This window comes from Watersipora subatra, chromosome 7 (genome assembly GCF_963576615.1).
Source record: "Watersipora subatra chromosome 7, tzWatSuba1.1, whole genome shotgun sequence".
NCBI lineage: Eukaryota > Metazoa > Bryozoa > Gymnolaemata > Cheilostomatida > Watersiporidae > Watersipora > Watersipora subatra.
The window spans coordinates 1,340,131-1,368,068 of NC_088714.1; the positions used below are offsets into that span (position 1 = coordinate 1,340,131).

General features: G+C 36.5%; 2 protein-coding genes across 2 annotated transcripts in view; one reads left to right on the top strand and one right to left on the bottom strand.

The window, feature by feature from the left end:
* The window catches only part of LOC137399244 (hypoxia-inducible factor 3-alpha-like), a 35,053-nt gene extending 12,205 nt beyond the window's left edge, over positions 1 to 22,848 (bottom strand). Inside the window, exons 1-6 of the mRNA XM_068085266.1 lie at positions 22,710 to 22,848; positions 20,419 to 20,618; positions 18,167 to 18,321; positions 17,243 to 17,410; positions 12,068 to 12,252; positions 4,781 to 4,887 (exon numbers count right to left, since the gene is read on the bottom strand). Coding sequence (XP_067941367.1) covers positions 4,781 to 4,887; positions 12,068 to 12,252; positions 17,243 to 17,410; positions 18,167 to 18,321; positions 20,419 to 20,618; positions 22,710 to 22,735 — 841 coding nt within the window. The 5' untranslated portion in view covers positions 22,736 to 22,848. The remainder of the gene's footprint in view (positions 1 to 4,780; positions 4,888 to 12,067; positions 12,253 to 17,242; positions 17,411 to 18,166; positions 18,322 to 20,418; positions 20,619 to 22,709) is intronic.
* Positions 22,849 to 23,141: 293 nt separating this feature from the next.
* Positions 23,142 to 27,938, top strand: LOC137399246 (cathepsin B-like). The gene is made up of 6 exons (XM_068085271.1): positions 23,142 to 23,490; positions 23,689 to 23,849; positions 24,043 to 24,119; positions 25,502 to 25,630; positions 26,051 to 26,183; positions 27,580 to 27,938. Exons 1-6 carry the CDS (start codon positions 23,183 to 23,185, stop codon positions 27,780 to 27,782), a joined length of 1,011 nt encoding a protein of 336 aa, XP_067941372.1. The 5' UTR covers positions 23,142 to 23,182; the 3' UTR covers positions 27,783 to 27,938.

The window sequence follows — 27,938 nt, forward strand, 5'->3', positions numbered from 1 at the left end:
TACAGCAGTTGCATGGACCACTAGTGAGGCACCCTAAATACCAGTTGCATGGACCACTAGAGAGGCACCCTAAATACCAGTTGCACGGACCACTCGAGAGGCACCCTAAACACGAGGAACCCGCGTGAATGACAGGAGTTGTCCATACATATTAGTAACAAAACTATTCATATGGTAAGTTGTAGGTAGGTATGCTTTCAACCTACTTCTCTATGGAATAAAAGGTTAATTAGCCCTGTTATTCTCAATTGTTATACACTACACTGCACTGCCATGAAGTCTCTCCAATTAAACGTGATTCACATTTTGTGGTACGCTTGACAGTGAAATTTATGTCCAATTGTTGTTGAAGCATGCAACAAATATAATTTTCTTAGGTGAGTAAGTCTGCGAAAAGTTATTTGTAGTTTTATTCCAGTTGTTGTTAATTCACTGTGCTGAACAGAAATTTGTATGTCCATAAAACACCGAGTATTCAATAGCATATTAATGTTAGACGTTCTCAAAATGAAAAATATGTATTGCCACTCCATTTTCTACTTCAAACTATCGAAGGTTAAGCCTGCTTCTTTTACCTGAGGCACTTTGCCATTTATGGTCAAAAACACACACCTAACATACTTGTTCTCAATATCAATTCTATAGTATTATTGCTTCTTATAACAAGTGCTTCTTATAACAAGTGCTTGCTATAACAAGTGCTTCTTATAACAAGTGCTTGCTATAACAAGTGCCTGCTATAATAAGTGCTTGCTATAACAAGTGCTTGCTATACCCTACAGGATGAATTTATTCGCGGAGTTATATTTCGCGAAAATTGTCTTTTCATGCGTATTCGCGGATGAATTTATTCGCGGCTGAAAACTGCCACTCTCTAGGAAAAGTTAACTCTATTGCGGCTAGTAATAGATATTCCTACGCATGCGCACATCGCGTGTTCCGTTTTATATTTAGCTTACAATTGCGGGGCGGTAAATTTTTGCTGCGTCCAGAGGTTTTCACGAATATTCATCGCTTTGGAGGCCTTTGATAAGCCAACAACTTGTGGTAAGTAATGATTTTTTTTTACATTTACTAAATTAGTTAAATTTTACTTTGGTTCTTCGGTAAAACGCAATACTGATTTTTTTCCATACCTACTGCTTCATTATTTGTTTTAGTGTGAGAGAGAGATTTTTCATCATACACCGAAGAACAATGATTGCAAGGGTGGTAGATGTCATTCTTAGAAGATCACCAATCATTCAGGGAGGTCTGGAAATTGAGGTTGAAGTGACCGCAGCTACTTACGAGAAGAATATATCTGTTTTTAAAAAAGGAACGAAGACGCCTTTACGAGCACAAATCTTTGGCCAACCGGCAGAACTTTGCAATAGTAAGCCACGAGAAGGGTTCTGATGATAACTTCCTTACCAGCCATGTAGTAGCGAGAGAATCGCCTTCAACACATACCCAAGACAGTGACAGAGCTGCTATTACCAAAATAACTAGTCAGAAAGCACCATTACACGCTAGTATTCACATATCAAGAGTACCAGTTTAATTTCCTTGCTAGACAACCGCCATATGGACTAAACTGTTTATATTTACTCCATTCATCTTTTGTAAAATTTTATTCGTATTTGAAACATTTTATTTGTACACTCAAGTTTGTAATAGATTATAATATATCTATACATGAAATAAAATATAGAATTTAATCATGTTTGCTACAGCGATATCAAGAAGTTGTTATCGATGAAGAGGTCTAGGTTGACTCGTTGCCTCTCTGCCAATATTCCTGCCTTGATGAATATTATTACTACTTGTCTCTAGTTTTCGTAGTCAATCTGCAATAAACACAAAAAAGAAAAAATATTAACGAGTGTTGAGAAAGTACAAAAACAATAGCTGAAGTATTTGATGAGAGAGATCAGTTTTTAAACAAAAGAATTAACTAATGCAGTTGATTATGGAAAAACGTATCTGCACTGCAAATCAAATACATACCATAATGTTCAGAATCATGATCGTCCTTGACTTCGGTATTAGAAATTGATGGAGTTGATTCTAATGTAAAAAAGACTAGGAGAGCTTTTTTGCTATGCTGAAGCCATGCCGAATAACTTGTAAAAACCTTGAATAATTTTGTAAAGTTTGACGCAATAGCAATAAAGCTCGAAGGCTGGCGATGATTTTAAAGAAGTTTTGGAACTCGGCTACGTTTAGTACTTCGGCCTCGCGGCTATTTTCGCGATGACGTCATTCTGCATATCGTGTGACAACCTCGAATAATTTTGTAAATAAATGTGATGCATTGCCAATGGTGTTAGCTCAAAGCTCAGGCAATGATTTTAAAAATGTTTTGGAACTCAATTACGTTTAGTATTTACATTAAAAACTAGGCTAGCGACTAGTTTTTAAATTTGATGCAGTAGTTATTCTCTCTTGTGATTAAAAATAGAACTAATTATTCACTGAATTTAATAATTCGCGGGATTGACTGTTCGCGAAATCGCGAATTTTTATGACCAACGAATATTTTCATCCTGTAGGGTAACAAGTGCTTGCTATAACAAGTGCTTGCTATAACAAGTGCTTGCTATAACAAGTGTTTGCTATAACAAGTGCTTGCTATAACAAGTGCTTGCTATAACAAGTGCTTGCTATAACAAGTGCTTGCTATAACAAGTGCTTCCCCAAGTATTAAAAAAATGAAATATTTAGTTATATGAGAAGTTTTGTGCGAAGTAACTTGTGATACTCTTCTGCGCTACATGCAAATTCATATACTCGACTATGAAAGTAATATCTCGTGCATATCTGACAGTGAAAATACAGAATGTTAATCAAGTTTTCTAAAGAAGAAATCATGAATTTATAGTTAGATGATAGAATCTTTAGCGCGTTATCCAATTTTTTTATTGCAACTTGAAAATAATTTTACTCAGGTCTCCAACAGATTGCAATTTCTAACATTTTGTCTGAGTTTAACAGTGAAATAATTTATGTTGACCACTACATAAGTATCCTAAAAAGAGATACGATTTTCAAAGGTAAGTATGCGGCGAGTTGCCTAAGTGTTTAGTCCAGCAATATATCAGTTATAGTAAGTAACAGTCTACTTGTAGTAAGTTTTCACTAAGCTTAGATGTGCCGCACTTAAACATGCTGAATAAACTAGTGCCGCACTTAAACATGCTGAATAAACTAGTGCCGCACTTAAACATGCTGAATAAACTAGTGCCGCACTTAAACATGCTGAATAAACTAGTGCCGCACTTAAACATGCTGAATAAACTAGCCCATTTAACCATTTGGTGCACAAAGCCTCAAAACTTGAGTTTTAATTTTTTTTCAACTTTGAAACTGCATTCAGTTCTATTTGAACCTTATGTTCAGTTCTATTTGAACCTTATGTTCAGTTCTATTTGAACCTTATGTTCAGTTCTATTTGAACCTTATGTTCAGTTCTATTTGAACCTTATGTTCAGTTCTATTTGAACCTTATGTTCAGTTCTATTTGAACCTTATGTTCAGTTCTATCTGAACCTTATGTTCAGTTCTATTTGAACCTTATGTTGTGAACAAACAATTTTGTGGCATATTTCATTTTGTAAGATGTATCACAGTTTCAATAACTGTACGATATGATTACCGACGACAGTGTTATAAGTTAGAACATTTATCAAACCTTTACCAAGCTCGCATGTGATTCCTTCAGTACGTGTGCACTAAAGCACTCAGCATGAGTTGAACGAATGCCCATTGTTGTACCATTGCGCGTGAGTTTTATAACACGCATAGCTAGCAAAAGGCAATGCCTCTCACAAAAATGGCTTTGCATCTGTGAATCTACACACAAAACTATATATGAAATTAGAGAAAAACTAGTTCAGCTTACATCAGCAACTAGTCGATCTTTCCTTGAAATGACCTCTAGCTGCTGCCGTGCGCTTGACTGATTACATGGAATTTTTAATTGTTCCACCGTGACATCACAAGCAGCTATCCAAGGAAATGTGCCTTTTTGATGAGATTGGACTTATAACTTAATGCACTGAGTCAAAATATTGGTTATATAAATACACACCGTTCTACATAGCAAAAAAGTTCAAGTTACACCATGTTAATTACAGAATCTGCTTCCAACACCAGAAACCAACAAAGTGCATCACTTTTTTTCTCACGCGGTGAAAATTGCGGAGCAATCCAAACTGTGTTGTCCAGCAATCGATATAAAGAGATTAAATGGCACGTACGTTATGACGACTCCCTAGTAGAACACAGCTACCATTTACCCTCTAGAAATTTTTAATTGCTTGTTTAAAGGTGAACTTACACAAAATTTAAATAAATTTTATCAGAAAGAATCAGTATTTTTCTACCATTTGCTATTGATTTTTTGATGTTTGAGGTGATCTGACTGCCAGGGCAGTTCAAGAATAAAATGAACAAAAATCGCAGTTCAAACGCTCAGATAAAAAAGTGCAAAATGACGTCACTAGTTGCTATCGGCTATCGCATTCAAGATGACGAATTAAGCAACTCTATTCTGTCCGCCTCTATTCTGTCCGCCTCTGCAACTATAAACATCATAATCACAGACTCACTTAATCTGAGATCAAGTTTCACCTGAGATCAAGTTTTGTTGATTTTAATCTTGACAGTCAGATCAACTCAAACATCAAAAACAATCACAAATGATGGAAAAATACTGATACTTTCTGATAAAATCTACTAAAACTTTGAGAAGTTCATTTTTAATGTAAAGTGATAAATATAAAGGAACACAACTCACGTGCTTTAAAACTCGCAACAACAGACTTTATGTCTGCAGGATGTACAAAGTCATAGAAAGATCTTCCTTCTAGATAAGACTTGGAATAGTGGGTCAGATCTGAGGTTCTGTAAAAGTAGTATCAGACGATGAGTGGACATACACACATATATACAGACATACATATCTGGAACAGTGGGTCAGATCTGAGGTTCTGTAATAGTAGTATCAGCCGATGAGTGGACATACACACATATATACAGACATACATATCTGGAATAGTGGGTCAGATCTGAGGTTCTGTAATAGGAGTATCAGCCGATGAGTGGACATACACACATATATACAGACATACATATCTGGAACAGTGGGTCAGATCTGAGGTTCTGTAATAGGAGTATCAGCCGATGAGTGGACATACACACATATATACAGACATACATATCTGGAACAGTGGGTCAGATCTGAGGTTCTGTAATAGGAGTATCAGCCAATGAGTGGACATACACACATATATACAGACAAACATATCTGGAATAGTGGGTCAGATCTGAGGTTCTGTAATAGTAGTATCAGCCGATGAGTGGACATACACACATATATACAGACATACATATCTGGAACAGTGGGTCAGATCTGAGGTTCTGTAATAGGAGTATCAGCCGATGAGTGGACATACACACATATATACAGACATACATATCTGGAACAGTGGGTCAGATCTGAGGTTCTGTAATAGGAGTATCAGCCAATGAGTGGACATACACACATATATACAGACAAACATATCTGGAATAGTGGGTCAGATCTGAGGTTCTGTAATAGTAGTATCAGCCGATGAGTGGACATACACACATATATACAGACATACGTATCTGGAACAGTGGGTCAGATCTGAGGTTCTGTAATAGGAGTATCAGCCGATGAGTGGACATACACACATATATACAGACATACATATCTGGAACAGTGGGTCAGATCTGAGGTTCTGTAATAGGAGTATCATCCGATGAGTGGACATACACACATATATACAGACATACATATCTGGAACAGTGGGTCAGATCTGAGGTTCTGTAATAGGAGTATCAGCCGATGAGTGGACATACACACATATATACAGACATACATATCTGGAACAGTGGGTCAGATCTGAGGTTCTGTAATAGGAGTATCAGCTGGTGAGTGGACATACAGAGAGATCAGAGCCATTGGGATTGATAAAAGGAATTACAAACCGAGTTTCATACAGTCAAAAAATCAGCTGGTAAACAAATTGCACAATATTGTTGACATCATACCAAAGAAAAAGTACATTCACTAACTAGGATATCGTTGAGCACATTTCACATGTTGATTTATCTGGGTGGTGTATAGCTGTTGCTTTATGATGTCAGCCACTTTTAAGATAATCTATATTTAAGACTTTAGTAGTAGCCTATATAGTTGCAAACTAAAATTACACTAAGATAATTTTTACTATGGTAAACTGATATAAATGGTCACACTAACAACTACAGCATCTGATCTTGAATACAAACTAGATGCCGTAAAATTTTTATTTGAACACCATGGCGCTGTATTTTTCATTCATTTCCCTATAGTGGCGTTTTATTAGAGGTGACATTCAAATAGAGGGTGGCGCTGTATTTTTTGACCAGCTCATCAGAATTTTAGAAAGATAAATTTAACTCTTCTACGGCGAAGCGATGCCAATGCCCGCTACATTTTGCACTCTCCTTCGGGCAGAGCAACATTAATGCCATCAGCTACAGCATGTTTGTTAAACCGTCTTTCATATACGTCAAAGTATCAGACCGAGTTCAACAAGAAACTACTTTGATTAAAGCATAGCCAGATACAGTAATTGTTTCAATGGTGTCGCTTTTAACGTTTTAAAGATAAAACCTGAAGAGTATTCTTTTGTTCATCGGAACGCTTTAAAAATTTCAGGTTAAATCGTAAACCACATTATAAACAAATCTGAAAACAATGGATCGGATTGAGATCTTAGTGACTTCGAATCAGAGGGTAGTTCTGATGACTGTTACGATTGATCTTCTCAGGTACACTGTCACTAGAACAATCAATCTTCTCAGGTACAGGCACACTGTCACTAGAACAATGGCAATCACTACAGCAATAACGAAAGAATTATTTGTGATTTATGTAACCGAGTCGCTATTAGTACCATTTTGGGGACACTTTTCTACTGATCACTTTCTATTATCAGTTCGTAAAGATCAAAGAATGTCAAAATGGAGGTCAATTGAAGGTGGCTTTCAATTAAAGGGCGGTGCCGCATTTTTTAACTCTTCTTCTAGAGTGGCGTTCTATTAGAGGTGGACTCAAATAAAGGTTGCCTTCAAATAGAGGTTTTACGGTATATTTGAATATTAACATTCTCATTCAACCTTAGTGAAAACGATTCTCTGAAGAATAGATGCCATAACAGTACTTCCTTCAAAAGGTCAAATTTCTTATTTTCGCAAAAGAATACGTTTTATAGCATTACTTTAAAGATAAATAAATAAACATAGAGATTTAATACATTGTGCTATGTTCTTACCTCAGTCTAGTTAAACCTATTATGGGCCTATGTGGCTTACAGCCTCGAATGCCATTTGAAAACTTTCCATCATGTTTTTTACTTCACAATGTCACCATTTGTGGCTTCATTTATCCACAACTCCTGATAGTATGTAGGACTTTATATACTTTATATGAGGAATACACAGAACAGCAGCTGTTCATCTCAGCACTCAGCCACTAATTTTAACATCATAAAGGGATGTTAAATGAGTGACACACATGAATAACATGCCGATGAGCTATTCACACAGTGAAAGACGACACTGTAGCGCAATGAGTTTAAACTTGTTCTGTATCACAACAAAGTGGGACCGTCATTTTTCGAATAGCCATAAACCATGATTGCAAATAAAAAAACTAACAAACAAATTTCGCTAAAAACTACCTTTTAAATCAGACAAAAATAGCACAGCTCCTTGTGTTACTTCCATAGCCATCATAAGGCTCATTAAATTCAAGTATCAGATAGAGACCCATAAAACAGAGTGATGTTGATGGCTAATCATGATGTAGCTGTCAACACTTGGAATAGACAAGTCCTCTATTGGGTTACATTTCCATGCAATCTTGTGGTTACTTGTATGCTCAACTAGTCATTTGTTGCTTAGCAATTTCACAAGCTGTCAGGATTAACATCGCGCAAAGGTGGCATTTCCATAAATAGTCGTTTTAAGGCCAAAATAAAGAGTGTGATATTTTGAGTATAAGCAATGAAACACTTTGTAACGTTATGACTATTTATACAAATATCCCCTACAATATTACAGATAACGAGCCCATAAAAACGTTAACATTTTCATTTTCAACAGCTACTCAAAACCAGAAATGTGTGGTTTGAACAAACTCCATTGGGGTTCAAAAAGATCATATGATACCATGGGCATGACATGAGATCATTTGTTAGAACTACATGTGATGAATCTGAGCTCATGCAACTGCTAAAAGACAAAAACTGGAATTACAAAGAAAGTTTGTAGGATGATGACTGATGCCGTTCTCTTTATGACAGTAAGAAATGACAATCTGACATGAAGGATGGCCATGCATAGAGGCTATGCGTATGGAGTACATATATAGCGCTTGCTATTCAATTGTGTACCTTTCTCAGTTACAGTAGTTTTTTCCTTGGGGCAGCCTACATTTACAATGAACAATTGATGTGTCAATAAATGTTGTGGCCTGAGATCTTTATGGATACTTGATTGTTTGTAGGCTACAATATCTAGATCAATTGCTTTATTAGATTCATTTGTGGGTACTTCTCATGCGGCTGACATATCATTGAAAGAATCATGTAGAGGAGAGCCCCCTAACTTTAAAGGTTGACTTGCAACAAAATTCACATTACAGTTATTTGGTATCAAAAGATTCACCAAGTCTTACTCTGTTGTGTTGTAAGTGCCGAATATGTGGAAATGTGATTACAAGCTCTGAAAAGCTCAAAAACGCAAAGCCGCCGTAGATTGGAATCTCTTTATTTCGATGACGTAGCCACGAAATTTGGTTATCGTCTTGTCACGTATGTTCTCACGTGAATTGAAAGGCCAATACAAAGCTCAATATAAAACTTATCGTAGTACTAGTTTATGACAAACACTTCGGGTTTTACCGAAGACCCCGTATCAAATATAGATGCTCGCTACTTTACAGTTTTATTTCGGCCTGGTCTAATCGGCAAGTCGTAATCTGATCATGTGACTCAATACTTCGCAAACAATTTCTGCAGCACTTTTCAATTATCACAGGTGACCAACAGGCTCGTCATGATTATCAGACAATGATATGTACTCCTTCAAGCTAAGGCTAAAAAATTAAACGAATTTTTACGGTAAGTTATAAGATATCACTGCTAAAAGTGACAGCATTACGATGACGATAAAACAGACGCGTAAGAACAATAGACGTAGTTTTATTGAATGCGTAAAGTATATTTGTGAAAATATTTCGACAAATAAGGTTGCAAGAAAGTGTAAACAGAAACCATCTCTCACAACTACATCACATTTGAGCCGTTTTGGAAAGGGAATTCAAACTACGGCGGTCTCGTGTGGCTGCGATTTTCTGTTCGTTTTTGAGCTTTTAAGAGCTTGTAATCACCTTTCCACATATTTTGCACCTACAACACAACAGAGTAAGACATGGTAAATCTTTTCATATCAAATAACGGTAATGTGAATTTTGTTGCAAGTCAACCTTTAAGGATACTTCAAAGACTATATTCAAGACTAGCCAGTTTTTGATACATTAATATCAAAAACTGTTGTAATCGCCGAAAGGGCATGCAGGATGTCTAGAACTACTCCAGTTTGATTTTCAGTTCATAGATGACAAGCATGTCAGTAGACAATATTAACAAAGATGCTATTGCATCAAAACAACAAAACAAAACAAATAAAAAGTGATATGGCAGTAAATAGCTGACTAGCAGCAAGTATAGGCGCTTCCTTGCGGCTAGACTTTTAGTTATGCCAGCTATACATCTCAAACAGCCAATATCACGTGCAAACAAAAGATTGTCGTTTGTAATACCCTGGCGATTGCAAACATACCGGTAGCCGAGGTCTAATATTGTGGTATTTCAGACAGCTAGGTGAATTCTAGGGAACAGGGTGACATTTTATTTTACCATCACTAATGCACTTCGGTATCTTAATGTATGCACACGCACAAGCCTATGGCGCTGAGAAGATAAAGAGATAAATTTAGCGAAAAGAGGTATCTGGTAGCCAGGGTAGAGGTCAATAAGCCAATATGACAATATGGATGAATATTAAGAAATAATAACCATAAAGGCTAAAGCTATCAACATTCCATGAGTGTTTTGATCAGATTCTTTTTAAAACTTATGCTACCCCTGTTAGTGCTTGTAACCCCTGTTAGTACTTGCTAATAACCCCTGTTAGTACTTGCTAATAACCCCTGTTAGTACTTGCTAATAACCCCTGTTAGTACTTGCTAATAACCCCTGTTAGCGCTTGTAACACCTGTTAGTACTTGCCGATGACCCTTTGTTAATTTGAGCATGAGACAGATGAGTTGTTGGACTGACATTATCAGTAGAACGACACAAATAAAGTTAACATAAAATATAACCTATAAGTTTACTACGGTGTCTGATATGTTCTAAAGATGTTTGGCCAGTCTTAGTTCTGAAGACAATTTCATAATGATGATAATTTGTGTTGCAAAATGCTGCACTTGTCAGCTTCTTGTATTCAGACCCAGCCAATAGGGTAACAGCCTATAGGGTGGCTGTTACCCATCCAATAGAGTAATCCTCCCAACAGCATGCATACGAATCTGTGCAGACAATTGGTATTTGCGTTGAAAAAATATTAAATTTTACTGGCTTAATTGAGCTTATGAAAATACGATTCGATTCGCAGCGAAAATGGGCAGAAAGTTTCATTTGTCACAGCAAATTGCATGCCGGTGGTACTTTTTGTTTTATCTAGCACTTGTGTGTCCGGGTCATTGCGAAGGTGAGCAGTACTCTTGAACAATGGTAATTATTAATCACGGCACCAATAACAAATATAATTTTTTGCAAATGATTCTTGCGTAACAGCTCTTGGCCACTTAACTTATCACTTTTTATAACTAGATGCAAGAGCAGAACATGGGCAGTCAATATTATCTACAGAGCAAAGTACACTCAAACGCACTTGTGGCCATTGATGCATGCAAAAAGTCCGGTGAATAGGACCATACCCTTATGCCATATCAAAGAAATTAATAGAAGAAAAATGTACGGTGAGAATTAGAAAAGCAACATTGAGTATGGCAAAGATATTGGTTGGTGAGATTAAGGTTTGTTGGCAAGTGTTAGAATTGCGCAATACCACTCATTAGATCTGCCAGATATAAATTAAAGCTTGCGTGCTGTGTCCAAACTCGTCACGACTCAATGGAATCACTCAATCACTCAAACTATAGTCCTGTCTTATACGTCGCTCGCGCACGCCCGCATGCTGCAGACTGTTCCTTTTCTACTAATTTACGATTCGAATAAGAGGCCAGTTGTTCTATGAACACTAAAGTAGAAGGTCAGTTGCAAGGTGAAAGATGACACTAAGGGCATCAGAAACTAGATCCATTTGGCATTCATCTATTGGCCATATCCACTTTCTGAGGGCATTGCTAAACGTATGCTATGTCTTATACGTAATGAGGCAGCTGCCGAGGGTGTACAAATAGATGGACATATGCGGAATAGCCCCACCCCCTGCCCTATTTTGAGAAAGAAGGCCATGACGGCCATGCAAGATTTTGCTAGCAGTCTATGTATTCCTAAACATTATTAACTATTCAAGGCAAGTCATTTAAATCTTCTTTACAGAAGATGAGCAGTCAATAGTGAAATAAGCACTGGGCACTGGAGCATATGCCTACCATCAAGTGTTTTCATCAAAAGGAAAAAAAGGCGATGTGTGGTGATTAATCTGACATTTGAAAATAAATTTGAAATAAAAATGGCTTGAGCTTGAAGCTAATGTAATGGAACAACGGGAGACGACCTTTCTGTCAAACACAGACTAGTTGCTTACTACTCTATCAAAGAACACAAGCATAATTATAGCTTTAGCATTGACGTATTTTATCACTACGTAGAGTCGAGGCTTCTTATCAGTGGTCTCATTTGACCTTCATACTTGACTTGGTCGACATATGCTGACTTGCCCTCAGCGCTATTCAATGTTGAAAAAAGACACTTACTGCGAGTCACTGTCTGTCACTCTCATATCAAGGGAGTGTTGGCTGGTGAAAGTCATACTGTCCAAAGGCAGTTTACCCGGAGACGGATAGTCGAGTGGAGTTGCTGTAAGCACCAAATACTCGGGTATACCGCTGTTTCCCGGCTTCACATCTGCCATCAGTCTTTTACCGCAAAATCTCAGCGTCTGCAAAAACCAAATTGCAAAACTACTGAGACTAATACCCTGACAGTGTTGAGTATCGAGCGTCGTGAGAGATCGTCATGAGTGCCAATAAAGCATAGAGAATAAGTATATACCCAATAATTCTAAAATCCTGGAAGATGAATGCCTGGTGGTGTCGCGCTGGTGGCAAATCTGAATGTCACAGGTTCAAATCTTGTGCAAAGCAATCTTTTTTCCTAATCTGCAACTTAATCCATCCTAATCTGCAACTGTGGCTTCAGACAGACATGGCTTCTCTTACAGTAAACATTATCAAAGGTTGAGGATGATCGAAGTCGCTCCTAGATATCTATGATAACTACAGTAGATGTTCCTTTTAAGCAAATTCCACTTAACGTAAAGAATCTATGTAAAGTGTTGGATTCATATTACGTAAAATATTCTATATAACGCAAAGTGTCATATCGGTACAAGTTCTCAAATTCAATTTGAATAACGAAAGTCTCATTGTTAGCCTTAAAAATATCTTCTGTTCTTTTGAAGAGAAAACGACATATAGGGGTATCTCTATTATATGTACTGATACCCTGGTAGTCTGGTGTGCCGTGAGATATTGTCATATGTCCCGATAAAGCACAGAATATAGAGGTATCTCTATTATATGTACTGATACCCTGGTAGTCTGGTGTGCCGTGAGATATTGTCATATGTCCCGATAAAGCACAGAATATAGGGGTATCTCTATTATATGTACTGATACCCTGGTAGTCTGGTGTGCCGTGAGATATTGTCATATGTCCCGATAAAGCACAGAATATAGGGGTATCTCTATTATATGTACTGATACCCTGGTAGTCTGGTGTGCCGTGAGATATTGTCATGTCTCGATAAAGCACAGAATATAGGGGTATCTCTATTATATGTACTGATACCCTGGTAGTCTGGTGTGCCGTGAGATATTGTCATATGTCCCGATAAAGCACAGAATATAGGGGTATCTCTATTATATGTACTGATACCCTGGTAGTCTGGTGTGCCGTGAGATATTGTCATATGTCCCGATAAAGCACAGAAAAATAAGTAGCCGCGCAATTATTTAGAAATACTAAAATACAAAGCTAAATGTCCTGAGTTCGAGTCTCGTTGAAATCAATCTTTTACTCCAACCTCTAACGCTAGATTTTAAAATGGGAGACAAACAGACACCGCTTTTATTATAAAGATATATCTTTATTTTACTCTATTATACATTACAATGTCTAATATGTATATAGTATATATATATAGTATATGTGTAATATTGTATATTAGACATGTACAATATTTTCAGTTTTTTTTGCACCATAGACTTTCCTGTCTAGAAAAAATTGTGAAAGAAAGTGAAAAAATTGCTTTAAATTGACATTGAAGGTCTGAGCTTGCCTAAACGTAATGTAAATAACCGTAATCATGGACCCTAAAAAACTAAGCGAACATTATACGAAAAAAGAAAAAGGTTGTAGATACAAACCAATAATACCAATTACTGTAGTCACTAAATGAAAAATTAAATTTTTCTCTTTTTGACAGGCCAAAGGAGTGAGTTTGGGAAGGTCTTGGAAAAAATTAGGCAATTTATATGTACTTTATATGTACCGTAAAACTGTTGAACCCCATGACACTGTAATTTATATGTACCGTAAAACTGTTGAACCCCATGATAATTTATATGTACCGTAAAACTGTTGAACCCCATGACAATCTATATGTACCGTAAAACTGTTGAACCCCATGACACTGTATTTTATATGTACCGTAAAATTGTTGAACCCCATGACAATTTATATGTACCGTAAAACTGTTGAACCCCATGACAATTTATATGTACCGTAAAACTGTTGAACCCCATGATAATTTATATGTACCGTAAAACTGTTGAACCCCATGACACTGTAATTTATATGTACCGTAAAACTGTTGAACCCCATGACAATTTATATGTACCGTAAAACTGTTGAACCCCATGACAATCTATATGTACCGTAAAACTGTTGAACCCCATGACACTGTATTTTATATGTACCGTAAAATTGTTGAACCCCATGACAATTTATATGTACCGTAAAACTGTTGAACCCCATGACAATTTATATGTACCGTAAAACTGTTGAACCCCATGATACTGTATTTTATGTACCGTAAAACTGTTGAACCCCATGACACTGTATTTTATATGTAACATAAAACTGTTGAACCCCATGACAATTTATATGTACCGTAAAACTGTTGAACCCCAAGACAATCTATATGTACCGTAAAACTGTTGAACCCCATGACACTGTATTTTTTAACCCTTCCCTATAGTGGGGTTTTATTAGAGGTGACGTTTAAGAAGAGGGTGGAGCTGTATTTTCTGACTAGCTCACCAGAATTTTGGGAAGATAAATTTAACTCTTTTACGGGCAAAGCGATGCCAATGTCGCCTATATTTTACACTCTCCTACAGGCGGAGCGACATTAATGCCATCAGCCTATCAGCCTCACGTTTGCTAAACCGTCTTTCAAATATGTCGAAGTACCAGGCTGAGTTAAACAAGAAACTACTTTTACTAAAAGTATTAGCCAGATGTCGTTATTAATTATTTTGATGGTCTCGCTTTCAAAGTTTGTAAAGAAAAAAACAGTAGAGCTTCGGAGTTGGAAAACGAACAAATTGTGATATGCCATTACAAAGGATGCTATTACGTCATACGGTGTTCCTCAAGAGTATTCTCATCATTCATCAAAATGCTTTAAAGTCTTCAGTTGAGTTTGTAAACCACATTATGGACGAATCTGAAAACAATGGGCTGGATTTAGACCTCAGTGACTTCGAATCAGAGTGTAGTTCTGATGATTATAACAATCGATCTTCTCAGGTAAAGCCTCCTCAGGTAAAACCATGGGAACCACTAATAGTAGTATGGCTGTCCATCGAAGTCGACGATGATCTGCATCTTAGCGATGCCCGGTTGTGTCAAGCAGTATGGTAGAGAAGAGGTGACCCTATTCTCAGTGTCTACCACTTCTGGAACTGTAAGATTAACCTGAAGGGATGCATTTCACAACACGTCCAGTCTGATAGAGCCAGGTAGCTATTTCACTTGCCCGATGTGTAAAGGACAGAGGTGGATCTTCAACGTGTCCACATCGTCAGTGTGGTACACAGGGCCACCAAGTTATGATCTAGATTCGAAAGACCCGGCAATTTAGGACTAAAAGCTTGCTGAGAGCTTTTTGTCAGATCGGCATTAAGCAGGACTCAAACCGCCAACCCTATGGTTGTTATTGATGTAACGTTATTAGTATTATTATAATTATTGCAAGTATTGTTGTAGTATTAGTAATTTTTTAATTATTAGTACTATTTTGTGGACACTCTTCTACTGATCATTTTTTATTATGGATTTGTAAATATCAAAGAATGTGAAAGTTAAATAGAAGTGGTGTTCAATTAAAGGGTGACGCTGTATTTTTCAACCTTTCTCCCTTTCAACCTCTCTTTTTCGGGAATCCCGAGCAATACTAATTTTGTGAGGAATTTAATGCTCCACAGTTGACTTGACAGTAAAAAACAAATATAATTAATTCAAGTTCGCAGTTCTTCCCAGACCCGCGATAGTCATCATAGATTCTTAGCATAATATGCAGCAATAGCGACAAAAACTGTATTTAACCATGTAGCTGAATGCAGTACTAAAAAACATACGTCATTATTCAGCCATCTTCACTTGTGATATGGGTCGCGGTCACAGAAACCATGGTTAAGTCGCAAATCACGAAGTTGAGTTATCCGACTTTGAAGTTGCACTAACTGAATTTATAATATTGGTAACGATTTTTGTAACACGTGCATCTGGACCAATCAAAGAGTGATCTTTCTGAATCTGAAGTCAGTTTAGCCAATAGAAGTCTTTAACCCTCGGAAAAACCCCCTTAAAACCGTTGCTATGCTAAACAGGAAGTACTGAAAAATGGCGTTCGATAAATATAATCGTTTTCTTTTTGCCGATTTTAAAAATAACTTTGACATTTTGGACACTTATAATGAGTACTTTGGTATTCCAACTGATGTCAAAAGCAGTGAAAGTAAAGGGAATTACGATGATATTTTCCTAACAATTCTTACAAGCTTATTACAATATTTAATTGTAAGAATAATTATTCGATTTTATAAGATTGTTTTCAGATTTAATTTTAAGAACAATCATTCGAGTTTACAAGATCGAAGTATATAGTGATCGATGGTGTGCAATATGTTACTGTTGTTATTTTTCTAAAGATTTTGTTGATGATTTGGCTGTGCCCAATATCGCGATACTGCCAAGCCGTTTTTAATATCTGCAAAATTAAGTAATACGTTTTTTTTTATAAATATAAAGCTATTTCTATGACAACCAGCTAAAATTTGTTTAGATTTTTAAATTCAGCATAATCTTTTGAATATAAATACAGAAATCTAGATAAATATCACAACTTCTTGATATTTGTTGCTATGACGTTTTGAAATGTAAACAAAATTATGCATTGGTTTTCGTTTCTCAAACTTTACCGCCAGTTTTCTCGGAACTATGTTTTCGCAATAATGGTAAACGTGCATTCAGTTTTTTGACCATAGAATCTGCTGTAATTAAGCTAGAATCCAAATTTTTTTGCAAAATAGCTGTGAGAAATTTCTCCTTCTGCCAGTGTAGATAACTCTAAATCTTATAATCTTGACTTAACCATGGTTTCTGTGATCATGACACATATATAGAATCTTGCTAGAAAGACGACTAACCTGTTGATCAATAGCTAGTTAATGACAATTATACAAATACGGATTTATATGTAGTAGTAATGCAACTAAGAGTGAACAATGCTAAAAGTATCGCTATTAAAAGCAATCATTTGCATTATTTCTAAAGTTGATTTGTCTAGACCTTCAACAGCTTGCAAAAAAAACAGATTTAACGATGAACTGAAGCATAAATGAGCCAAATATGCAACTAACTTTATACGCAGAAGATTTGAAGTTGTGTCCTCTAGCTCGAGGAGAAAGCTGAGACTTGAACCTGATGCTGAAACTGAGAATTGGGCTGCTGGATTTAAGCACCTGCTCAAGTTCGTCACAGTCCCCAGGATGCACAAAGGTCTCAAGGCTTCTGCCTATCACGTCATACTGAAAATTCACAGATGGCACTTTTAGTATCAACCTACGAATGCAGCAGACATCCTAAATTCCTTCACTAACATTGCAGTCAGATCCAATCACGACCAGTTACTGGTGCCTCTGAGAGTTTGAACATTTCAACCATAACAACTATAAAAAACACGTCCTTAATTACCACAAGCAATTCAGCTTCAAAGAAACCAAAATATCCAGGTTAATCCTCTGATAATTTGTTAGTTGAAAAACAATTTTAATGGCAATCCATCAAGATATTCACTGCTGAAAGATCCGCATTGTAAGTTTACTGGGCACGTCTCCATATCAGACTGTTGACAGATGATTAACCGTTCTACCAACTTCACGTCTAGACTGTTTTCCTCTCACCAGATGCTTTCACGGTTTGATCTAACACCTCTCACACTTTTCCCATCTTTCATGTCTTAAACCGCCCTTTCTCTAATCCCGCAGATGCAGCACCTCCCGCCCCTATTCCATTGTATACTTCACCTCTTCCTCTCTTATTCCACTATTATTATTACAGCCCTGCTCCATTTATCAACACACAGATCCTCTACCTCCTGTAGTTTGACTAACACCGTACCCTTGTTACTATTATCATATGATATACTAAATTTCTTAAAACTGTCATTTGTCTTTTTATAGTGAATATCCCTTTAATGTAGCATATCAAGTATCTCTTACTTCTTCACCGAACAATATCTTTGGCTATATCGAAAAATAATAGAACAAATCACTAGCCCATACCTCGCATAGACCAAGAAGCTGTTTGACATTGCTGGTCACATATATCACGTCCCCTGCTGGAGCTATGATAAGTAAAAACCCGTGAAGGAGATCGGCTGCCTCTCCAGCAGCGAGCTCAGAATTCCCATCGCTGTCGCTTGATGAGAGACAAACATCTGCAAAGCATGCAAAAATGATGAAATTGAGATAGCTACAATACAGTGCTTTCCATGGTGATAGGTTGGAAAAACAAAGCATCATAGTGACAAAAATATGAATAGTTAACCCTTTCGCGGGCAGAGCGACGTTTTTTTCGCTTCCCGATACGGCTGCTAATGGGCAGTGCGACGTTTTTGTCGTTTCGGTAACGTATTTTATTATTGCAGTTTCTGGTTAGCTAAATGCCGTTTTTTGTTTACTTTTTTTACCAATAGCAAGCTACGATATAGTAGTTTCGGTTAGCCTCAAAAATTGACTTTAAGGTTGAAAAAAAATGATCGTTTTTAGCAGTGATGAATAAATAAACTTTCGAAAAAATTAGAAAATTGTTCTAAATAATTTATCAACTTTTATTTTTCTTGGTTCGGTTTTAGCTTTTATTTACCAAATTTTTTGAGAGTTTGAATTTAGTTTACCGTCATGGCGACTTCTAAAAGAACCTCCCGAGATTATTCTAATAAAGCAAGTACTAGTACCGAAATTACTAAGAGATTCAGAGCCGACAGTGACTTTTTAGATTTAGTAGCAAGAGATGACAGTGAATCAGGTTCGGATTATGATTGGAATGACTTTACATCTGGAGGTGACAGTGATGAAGAGGCTGGTAGCAGCAATGATGAGGATGTGAGTAGGAGTGATGCCAGTGCCTTGAAGAATATAACCAACATAAACAGAGATGAATCTCCTACAATTCAGCAGTTTATAGCAGTGACAGGCCCAGTATTTACTCCAGTAGATGCTCAACCAGTAGAGTATTTTGAAAAGTTTTTTGAGCCTGTCAATCCAGGAAGTACATCTTTGTGGGAGCTCTTTGTTACACGAATAAGTACATGGTGCAAAGATTGTGATGTGGGCCTTTGTAAAGGAGAATGCTTTCGAAAATATCATTCGTAAATAGACAATCATTATGAAAAGCATATATTTTATGTTATACATTTTTATTCGTTTATAATATATATATATGCCTATGGACAAATACATGTATACATATGCACCTTTAAACATAGATATATGCACATAATAACACACAGAAAAGTGTATGAACCTTTTAAAAAAAGTTGATTTTTTGGAAAATTAATTCGCCCATGGGGGTCTGATTTAGTTTTGAAAATTCGCCCGCGAAAGGGTTAACCAGACATTCCCAAGTTTTCAGTTCTGGCATCAGCATATCTGATGAGATTGATTACGTGGTGCCTCACTTTCTCCGCATTAGTGCATCACGAATTATCACCTCACGGATGCAAAGCTGGCAAAGAAAACCTTCACTAAATATTTAGGGGTATTGAATTTTGTCACAAGAAATAAATTGGCACACATACAGCTTCCTCTAACAAACTGCCCGTTCACTTTAATATTAAAAACTAACCAACACAACAGTAAACAAAATGAATGTTAGTACATGAGCTACATGAATCACTTAAATGAAGAAAGAACTCTGATGATGTACAAATGCATCTACTGATGCCTTCATCAAGGTAAACATACCATCATATATAGGTAATACACGTGGATATGTTTGTCAATTCATATACCGTGATTTAATTCATTCTATGATTGACAATTAGCAAAAACTTGGAGGTAGAACATTTTAGATGTCATACAATTTACACGGTAACAACATGGAAGCAAATGCATAGTTTTCATGTATAACCACAAAACGATTTCTTAATCAAACGTGAAAACATTTTACTAACCTGAAATAATGAAAGAAAACACTATAAAATTCCTTGATAATTACAAGTGATTATAACATAATTCATTTACTAGGGGGAAAAAATCCTTGGCTCTCAACAGACGATATGATACTGCTTCGCACATTTATATTAGAACTGAATTTGTTTTTAAAATTTTTCAAAACTTTTTCAGCTCACACTAAAATCTCTTCTAAAAAACTTGACATTTTTTTTATGAAAAACAATTAAAGGTAATGAAGACAACGCTTGAGACGAGTGACCATGTTTTCTATAGTCTATAAAAAAAAACAACCGAAAATGTAGATGACACGGCGAACAAAGGTAAAGCAATATTTAATATATTTGGCATGATGGACTCACTGGCTAATAAGTGGCGTGAGCGAATGTAGTTTATGCAAAGACGAATGATGCTTGTCTTGTCTAATGCTCCCTTCACATTGTCTGCCACAGGCAGTATGTCTATAATGTCACTGAAAACTTCACCCTCTTTACCTCTTCGACTTCGGGCAGCTTCTTTAGATTTTTCCTTCCGAACTTGTCTTCTATGTTCAGACTGTACCCTGCATCAATAATATAATGCTACTCATGACTGAGTGGAAGAAACCACCGACTATCATAAGTGCATAACTTTGCAACTTTGGTGGGATAGATCAAATAGTCTCTAAACACACACTATGGGCTAACCAGGTGCCCGTGAACACGGTAGAATACTAACACTAACTTTTGAATAAAGCAAATTAAGATGCTCAAGCTTTAGGCAAAATATTGCAAGTAAAAGTTCCTGTGAATACTATTTGACCAACTATTGTAAAACAAATAACATTATAATGGAACATAAAATTTTTATTTCAACTTTCTTATGATATCGTTTAGCATAACTAGAAGAATTCGGTTAAAATAGCACTTTGTATAACTATAGTGAACCTGGTACATTGTAAACACATTGCCAAAATGAAACAAAAATTGTTTTTAAGTTTATTTACATTATGGGAAATGTATTAGATAAAAATAGTGGGATATGTTCCTGAGAACCATATGTATTGATATGGTATTTGGCGAGTAAATATTAGCAAAAAGGATATGTTAAAAAAAATCTCTTCATTAACAACAACTCCAAAACGTTTTATTGCTGGAACAAAAGAGATAAAAATGAAGTTCAGTTTCATATTATCTTTTGAAAGTAAAGCTGTGAGCGGATTACATGACATAAACCCTCTGTTAGTCTAAACTCAGTTTTTTTCTTATTGAATATTCAAAACTTGTTACATTCACTTTTAAAACATTTCAAATTTCACTTTCAAATTTACATCCTGATGGGAGACGACATCCCCATCATAAGATTTAAGAAATGAACTCACTTGGCTTTTCATCTCTGTTTTTCATGTACAAAATCAAAAATTTATAGCCTCATCTAAGAATTTATTATTGATACTCATAATGAATAGTTGCCAAAATGTTTTTCACCCAAAATAAAATAACAAGTCACATGCTAAAGCATGCTAGAGGTCTCAGAATCAATTTGGTATGAAAGTTATTTCATTCCATTCTAGTGCAATCTGACAACAAATTTGGATATAAATTCAATATATAAAAAGATTCAGAGCAACTGTTAACTATTATACATGCAAACTATACAATTAACTATTATATAACTACTATACAATTAACCAGCAAACATTTGCACTGAATTGCAAAGATTTTTGTGCATTTATAAATACTTTTAGGTGAAAAGCCTAGAATCGACCTGTCAAAAGGGAGCTCAGCTGTCCCTGGTGAAATTTCGTGCACAACTTTTTTGAAAGTCACATCATCACACCCTCAAGGAACCTGTATTCTGCATAGTTAATGACATGTTTAAACTCTTTATAAATGATTATAATACTGTGATACGACCTGCACCACCTGTATGGCTGACGTCACATAGCAAAGTTACACTAAGCAATATGCTATCATCATGTTCTCATTGATGCCATTTTAAACAACACTTGTTATTTATTATCAAAGACTTTTTTGCCAAAGTGCCACAGATTCAATATAACAAAAAAATTTCTGATCTCACCATGAGGAAGCCAAGCTAGTGGTATATACCAACAGACAAAGGTCTGTTAAAAATGCATATTCCTGGACCAATGAAATTAATACATAAACAATGTTTTTACAAATCCTGCATTTGACCATTTTGATGAACCAAAGAAGTATTTTAACATCAAGAGTTTGATTCCCGACAGTGAACAGGCATTGTCGTTGGCACCTTGTTGTAAGGGATTTTCAAAGAGTAGCAACGATAGAGTACTCATGGCTAAGCTCATAAAAATTAAATCAATAGCATTGAAAGTTCTTGAGCGTTTTTTAGCCCAACCAGAGGATGCCGACAAATTGTTACTGGTACCTTCTCAACTCTCCAAAAATACCATTGCAGTACTTCACTGCATGCAGGTGTATGATTTGACTAGCAAAACATAATTTCTTGTAATTTGATCAAAAAACTAAAATATAAAACCATGATCTATATCTAACAAGCCACTATTTGTAAGATAGTAAAAGCGATGTCCGTCTTGAGACGTTTAGACACAAGCGATAATTCCAACAAACCAATATAGGCCTATAGGTGGTCTGACTGATGAACTTGTCGTATGGAATTTCAGCTATACCTTTTATCCACAGACTTTTGTCGCATTATGGTTTTCCTACCGCAGTGAAGTTGTTTAGGCGTACGAAACAGTAGAAAAAATGTATAACCGAACTTTTTACGCTCTCCTTTCGCTTTTCATAGCCGAGTGTACAAATCCAGCGACGTACACCGACTTGCAAGTGATTTACCCAATCGTAGAGACATTGAACAACCTATTTTATAAATTTGTAAGCAAGTAATACGTTAGCAGGTTAGCAGGTTAAAGTTAATAATAAATATATTTACGTACAAAATTATATTAGGACTATTTAGTAAGTTTTACAGTTTTGCAACATAGTCGAGCGTAACATTTATAAAAGTTAGAAGCGATGCCATTGATACACGTTGAACGCTAAAAACTGGGCAATAACATGTGATGTTCACGTGACCGATCGTTTGACATTTTTACTTGGCCTTACTTCTCTTTTGACTGTGGCTACTATAAGTCCGAATATGAGATCTTTATTGGCGATAATATTTCTTTTGGGAGTGAGTAGTGCTTTTAAGTATTATCCAAATCACCAGCCATTATCTGCCGAGCTTGAATATTACATCAATCATGAAATCAAAACGACTTGGACCGCAGGAAAAAACTTTCAAGCTCATGGAATGACCACATCTGGATTGAAACGTATGTGTGGTGTTATCGAAGAACCCAACGGTTTCAAGCTCCCATATAAAGACTTTGAGGAAGTAAACGAAGGAGATTTACCGGAAGAGTTCGACTCTCGTACTCAGTGGCCCAATTGTTCAAGTATTACGTAAGTATTGTTACACGTAAGTTGTATTCTCGCTCAAAGGTTTGAAACAGTCAAAACAAACCGTTTGCTTATATTACCATTTTTGTAATTTTGATTTATCAAGCAAGGAAAACAACAATCATCTGTTTAGACGCACAAATATCGATACAGTGTCCACTCTATTAAATTTTACATGAAATTGTGGGCATTTCTTTGCAGAACTATCCGAGATCAGGGTAATTGTGGATCTTGCTGGGCATTTGGGGCTGTAGAAGCAATATCGGACAGAATTTGCATTCATAGCAATGGTATGAACCAGCCCAGCATTTCTGCTGAAAATCTGCTAACCTGCTGTTGGACTTGCGGAATGGGCTGCAACGGTAAGCAAACTTAATTGTTTTCATTATTCATATTATTATTAATTATTAGTATCATTCAAATAATATGAATATGAAAACAGCGATATGCATTACTGGGCAGCGAGTCGATGATTCTGTGATGTGTCCTTTTCGGTGTAAAGCCACTTACTAAGTTGGTGTTTTTTATGGTGAGATTGTTGTTCCTGTTGTTCAGGTGGTTATCCACAGTCTGCTTGGAGCTGGTGGAAAAGAGATGGCCTGGTTACTGGAGGAGCTTATGGCACTAACAAGGTTTGATGACATGAAATATTGCTTAATGAGTCGAATGAACTGTCACATTACAAGTAAAAGTTGTAAACAAACAAAAATGCTTGGCCTGGTCAGACTTTGTTTTGGCCAATGACTACAACAGACCATAGAGCTATCTGCTCATGGAGTTGCATTATGTTTGCTATATCAAAATTATGCTAAGCATTGTAAAAATTCTAAAACATATAAACAATTATCAATACTGTCGCAATTTTTTTTATTCAATTGTCTACCAACATTCAAGTAATTATGAAACCAGTTTAAAGGCAGAACATCATCAGTAAAAGAGTGAATTTTCCAGATAAATATTCATGCAATTTGTATATTTCTATACAAATATAGGCTATCCGAAAGTCTCGGTCATCAAGTTTTATTGATGTTATTAGTTATATTAGTTAATACTATACATGCATGTGTCTATTCTGCCTTTAAAATCATCCATCTATAGAACGTAAATGTAAGTACTGGTTGCGGACAACGATTACCAATTTGAAAAGCAATCAGTTTAATGACCTACACAAATGTTGTGGTAATGTTATTATACATGGTGTCCAGATGAGCTGCAAGATGAGACAACCAAAAGAAACCCTGTACATTTGTTGAATGTGAACATAACTTCTCAAACAGCTCATAATTTGTGCTTGGAGTTTGAGTGGGGTCCAACCAGACTGTTCATTCTTTATTGTTAATGGGCTCGGACCACACTAAATGTTGCATACCTCCTGTTTCACATTGTTTTATTTATTCTGGCTGCTGACTGGACTCTGCAAGAAGTTGAACATTCCTTGGTTTTTTTGGTATTTTAATGGAGCACCATGAATAGAATCGTCGTATTGGCCTATAGTTCTACACTTTCACATGAGAGATAAAACATTGAAAGTTGGTTATAAACAAGGTGATTGTCACCTCTTATCCGGCGTATTCTCTTATCATGTGGTGTAGGCGCGTCGAGGCCAGGTGATGCTTATCTTCCCTTTCTGTCTAGGCAAGCCATGGTCAAAATTTTACATAGCGTCGCATGACCACAGCTTCGGCTCAAAGGTCCTTTGATAACAGACAAGCCATTATTTGGGCCTCTGCTGCCTACAAAGGTGATCCGGTTATTTTGTAGTTTGTTACCGGCTGTACTCACCTTTGTCCTTTGATAGTGAAGGTGTACCTAGTTTTCATGATGAATATCATACACTTTTGCACATACCAGCAACAGTATCACATGACTTTCTCGGATAGCGATGTCTCACTCAATTGTTTTCAACTCTACTCGTCATATCGTTAATTTTAATTTTTGTTGACCTTCTGATCTATAATTCATACTAGCAGGCGCTGTGGCCACTGATTCATGTTTGTTCTTGATTCACTTGAAGGGCTGCCAGCCATATGCCATCAAACCTTGTGAGCATCATGTGAACGGAACAAGGCAGCCATGCAGCGGGGATGAGCATACTCCTAAATGCACAAAAGAGTGTGAATCATCTTATTCCAAGTCCTATAAGGTTAGTGTTCATTCGAGTTTCGCTATTGAGGATAAGGAGGTGTGCGTATTACCCCTGATCAAAATGCTTACCGCTGCAAGGTTTCTTGACCTTGACCTTCATACAGTGGACAAGACCTAAGACGAGCTAAGATTATTAACATCAGCTATCATTTCTAGTCATGCCGCTGTATTCCGCTTTCAGATGTGTGCTCGATGAATCACTGTTGTTGTTAGTTTTGAACAATACATGTTGTTCAGATCATATTGAATGCCCATTTAAACAAGTCATAAAGGCTGTTTTGCACATCATGGCAATTTTATTACGCAACTACATTGTATTTGTTTATTACTAACCAGAGTTTAAAAATCAAAGTGGTTCAGGGCTGATGTAGATTTTGTGGAGGGCGGTATTTCTATATAGCTCCCCCTATTCTCACAGGATGATATGTGGTACGGTTCCTCGGCCTACTCGGTTGGACCCGAGGTCTCACAGATCCAGAAGGAGATAATGACCAATGGGCCAGTAGAGGGATCGTTCACTGTTTATGCCGATTTTCCTAGCTACAAATCTGGTGAGTATTATTTGCTTAAGAGTTGTCCCTCTGTCAGCTTTGAGCCATTAGTGTGTTCAAGAGAAAACAATGTGTGCTTCTGGAATGCCGCCGTCAGTAGGTATAGGAGGTTAAAGAATAGTTATAATTCTACAAAAATTACAAAATTCTTCTGCTCGATGCAGTCGCTAGTAAAATAAGCAGTGATAGCAGAGCTAGCGACTTGGGATAACTGAGAGATAAAGGGGTGGTTATAAGGCCATTTGTTTTAGTGTCTTCACCTTTGACGGAAAACATCATGCTGATGTGTTGATTGTTACCGTGACAACCATTCTGATGATTGCTTCATGATGCTTTACATACATAAAGTTAATTCACTTTGACATCGTCCTCGTATGTTAAAACTGCCTCATGTTGGAGTAGATATTCTCATAAAAATTAACTGTCATCAGTTCGTTCAATATGTACAATAAATTTTGTATAAATATTGTGCGCAAATTGCGTGTAAACGAATGCATTATACAAAACCGTGTCAAAGTGTCAAGTTAAAGTGTCAAGTTAAAATGTCTAAAAGTGTTAAAATGTCTAAAAGTGTTAAAATGAGAGTCGATAAAAATAGATTGTGATCATTACATCTTAGAAACGGACAGGAGGAAGGGTGTGTGGAGGAAGGGCTCAGCAGTGTGCAAGTTTGGAGGTAGAACTTGTGACAGAAATAAGTATTTTAACTTGCTCTGATGTAGACCAGTTGAAGTTTAAACCAACCTAACTTTTCTTTTATGGGCTTTTTTATTTGCATTTTTACCAGCTTTTTTCTCTTGCAAAACAATTTTTCAAAACTTGAAAAATTGTTTCGGAAATGACCTCGGGTGTGGAGTCAGAAATTTGTCGTAATTTCATATATTATGTCGGGAAGACTCTAAGTATGTTAAAGGTTTGATTGTATGTAAAGTATTCAGTGTATAGCTTACATAGCTTACCTGGTTGTTTTTGCTTATTTTCAATGCTTGTCTTGCAACTTTATTGAATGTCAAAACAGTAGTCGCAATGAAGAACATATTCCTCTAGTATCTTTTTAAAAGGTGAAAAGTCACTAACAGAATTAGCCAATGAGACGCAAGCAATGTAAAAAGCGATTTATACAACGCCTTCATACCAGTGACATCAGCATGAGTCGCGATTCCTTTTGCCATGCGAATAGATAAATACACATGGGATGCATATGTACACATTCATTGTCTTAACACTCCCTAGTCACTAGTTGCTATAGCTAACATGTCTCAGTAACCTGACTAAACCTGTACAAGTATCTAGTGTTGTGACATCATTTTCTTTGACAACCTATGCGTGTACTTGCAAGGCTTTGGCTCCAGAAATCATTTATACATAGACATTGATTGTCAATGTGTGTTCATAGGCGTTTATCAGCACGAGTCTGGTGCTGCTCTCGGTGGGCATGCCATCAGAGTCTTGGGATGGGGCACAGAGGAGGGCACCCCATATTGGCTTGTGGCCAACTCATGGAACTATGACTGGGGAAACAAAGGCTACTTCAAGATCCTAAGAGGAAAAGATGAGTGTGGAATAGAGAGTGGTATCGCGGCTGGCATGCCAAAGTAGGGAGACTTCGGCGCTCGACAGTCATGATTCCTTTTGATTTCGCCTTCATAGACATTCTTAACTAACCTCTTACAAATGTTACTTATATATCATTCTATAATGTTATTACTAAATATGTTTGATATATTTTAGTAAATAAACTGATCATAATCGCAA